The sequence below is a fragment of the Penaeus chinensis genome, chromosome 28, assembly GCF_019202785.1.
Source record: "Penaeus chinensis breed Huanghai No. 1 chromosome 28, ASM1920278v2, whole genome shotgun sequence".
NCBI lineage: Eukaryota > Metazoa > Arthropoda > Malacostraca > Decapoda > Penaeidae > Penaeus > Penaeus chinensis.
The window spans coordinates 9,166,217-9,168,427 of record NC_061846.1 but is presented as its reverse complement, the minus strand read 5'-3'; the positions used below and the strand labels follow the sequence as shown (position 1 = coordinate 9,168,427).

Sequence of the window (2,211 nt, the reverse complement as noted above, 5' to 3'; positions counted from 1 at the left end):
AGCCATCTATGTCTAAAATCAATTAAACAAGTAAACTCACAATGGACATGGCATGTACGTACATGCCATACCCGTCGGCAATGGGCTAACATATCTCTTATAAAAAACTGGTCAAGTACAATTTTTCTACTTCGTCTTTAATATTAAGGTTGAGCTTAGTGAGGTCTCCGAATAATATCATTATAATCTTATTATATTATCACATGGAAAAAATCTGCAGAATTACTCCTAATTCTTCATATAGCAAAAAATATAGCCAATGGGCACACTTCATGAAAATTTGCGATTCAAACTTTATACTTCGAGTGTCCACATGGGGCTACTCCTGAGCATTCACTAGAATTTGCCTTTTCGTCCAAACTGCGTCATTAACATCATGGCATATCGCATGGCGTCTTTCATAATTGCCTGTGACAACTATGAAAGATATGAGGCCTCTGCGTAATACCTTATTTACGTCATTGATTGGAATGGAGTTACCGTTTTATTCAATTTCTTGATATGATAAGGGTAGAGTCTGAAGTCAGGAACTAAATATTACAGTGCATTAAAAAATCAATACATCAATATATCTTATGTTGTGAAGTGCTCCTAATATCCTATTTTTTTCTTGATAACGTGATAAGGAAAAACAGGTGAATACAAAAAATAGGACCTATTTTTTCATAAATATAATCACATATGAGATACCAAAAGGAACACAATAACTATGTATTGTTTTCAGTTTCTTCTCTATTCGAACTGTAGTGTCACGTGACCAGGGACAAGGCAATAGCAATAACAATAACTTTTCGCGCCTTCAAGCTTTCCTGTCTCGGGCTGCCCTCTCGAGGCGCTCTGGCCACGTGGGGGGTGGCACTGCTGCTTCTTGCCCCAGAAGGCCTCCAGGTCGTTGTATGTCTTGGGCGTGCGGTCGTTGTAGTTGAGGGCCTCGCAGATGCGGCAGTAGTGGTAAATGGGCGCCCCGAAGTAACCGTGCTCTTGTACGACCTTGTACTGGTGTCTCCACTGGTGGTACTTCATGTACGCCTCCCGGTTTGAATCAAGGAATCTGGCAGAGGGAAGAAGGGGTTCACAGGCATTTTTACGACCGCCGCGACGGGGAATTCTAGTCATTGGACCATCGCGGCAGTCATGTTTGTGTGTGTGTTTGTGTGTGTGTGTGTGTGTGTGTGTGTGTTTTAACTCAAGCGCCATTTTATAGTATATTTTCAGCGCGAATCTCCTGGATTAACACCAAGTGACGTCAAGCGAGAAAAGCTTTTTATAGACACTACATGTCAGGCCTAAAGGCACAATTACATAAGCGTTTTTTACAGCAACAGTTTGTGAAATGATACGTTATTCGAAGTTACCCTAGTGGCATCGCTCGTGCCCTCGATTTCAGCAACAAACATGGTATCATAATGTAGGCAAGCTCCTTTAAGGAACTTGCAAGACATCATAGATACTTTCAAATAGATTAACATGTGAAAATAACAAACACTTGAAGAAATATAAGGATATAAGATGCAACATCTATTTGAATATCACATTAATTGAAATATACATGATTATTATTATTTATGTATTTGGGTATTTTGTTCTTGCCAGACTACACTCTTGCCCATGTCCGCTTTGCCGATTTACAAACGATACATATCGTCCGCTTCCATTTCCGACCAAGAAGTAGAATAAGCGAACTCGGTCGACGAGGGAAGAGAAAATTGAATTTAACTTAACGTTGAGCAAACACTCGTTAGACCGCCCCTGAAGTGACCTTCTCGAATCCAAACTCCGTATACCTACAGTTTACACGCTTTCCTCCACAAAGTCTTATGTGTACATGTACATCCAAAGCATAAAAAAAAACTAAAATATAGGAACAAAGGAGAAAACAACCCAACGCACTTAAGGTATTTGGCGAGGTCCTCGGGCGTCTCGAAGTCATCCACGTGGACGAAGGAATCGGGAGGCAGCATCCGCCGGTAGTCGTCCGCCCGCCCCCCCATCACCACCGGGACTGCCTTCTTCTCCAGCGCATTCCACCAGACCTGGCAGAAGCTCAACTTATAATAAAAAAACTGTCAAGAGAGCATTAATCAAATTACACTTATTTGCGTGGGATTAGGTAGATATTTACATCAGGCTGAAGGTATGTCATGAATCCTGTAGAGGCGTCATATTTCTATATTTTCTAATATGTCCTTCTAATGATATCCTGGAAAAATG

At 41.0% G+C, this 2,211-nt stretch overlaps 1 protein-coding gene across 2 annotated transcripts in view; it reads right to left on the bottom strand.

Annotated features, from left to right (window-relative positions):
* Positions 1 to 640: 640 nt before the first annotated feature.
* LOC125040091 (4-galactosyl-N-acetylglucosaminide 3-alpha-L-fucosyltransferase FUT6-like) overlaps positions 641 to 2,211 on the bottom strand; it is an 8,232-nt gene continuing 6,661 nt past the window's right edge. For both annotated transcript variants that reach the window (XM_047634586.1, XM_047634585.1), the window contains exons 3-4: positions 1,891 to 2,033; positions 641 to 1,051 (exon numbers count right to left, since the gene is read on the bottom strand). In XM_047634586.1, coding sequence (XP_047490542.1) covers positions 733 to 1,051; positions 1,891 to 2,033 — 462 coding nt within the window. In that variant the 3' untranslated portion in view covers positions 641 to 732. The remainder of the gene's footprint in view (positions 1,052 to 1,890; positions 2,034 to 2,211) is intronic.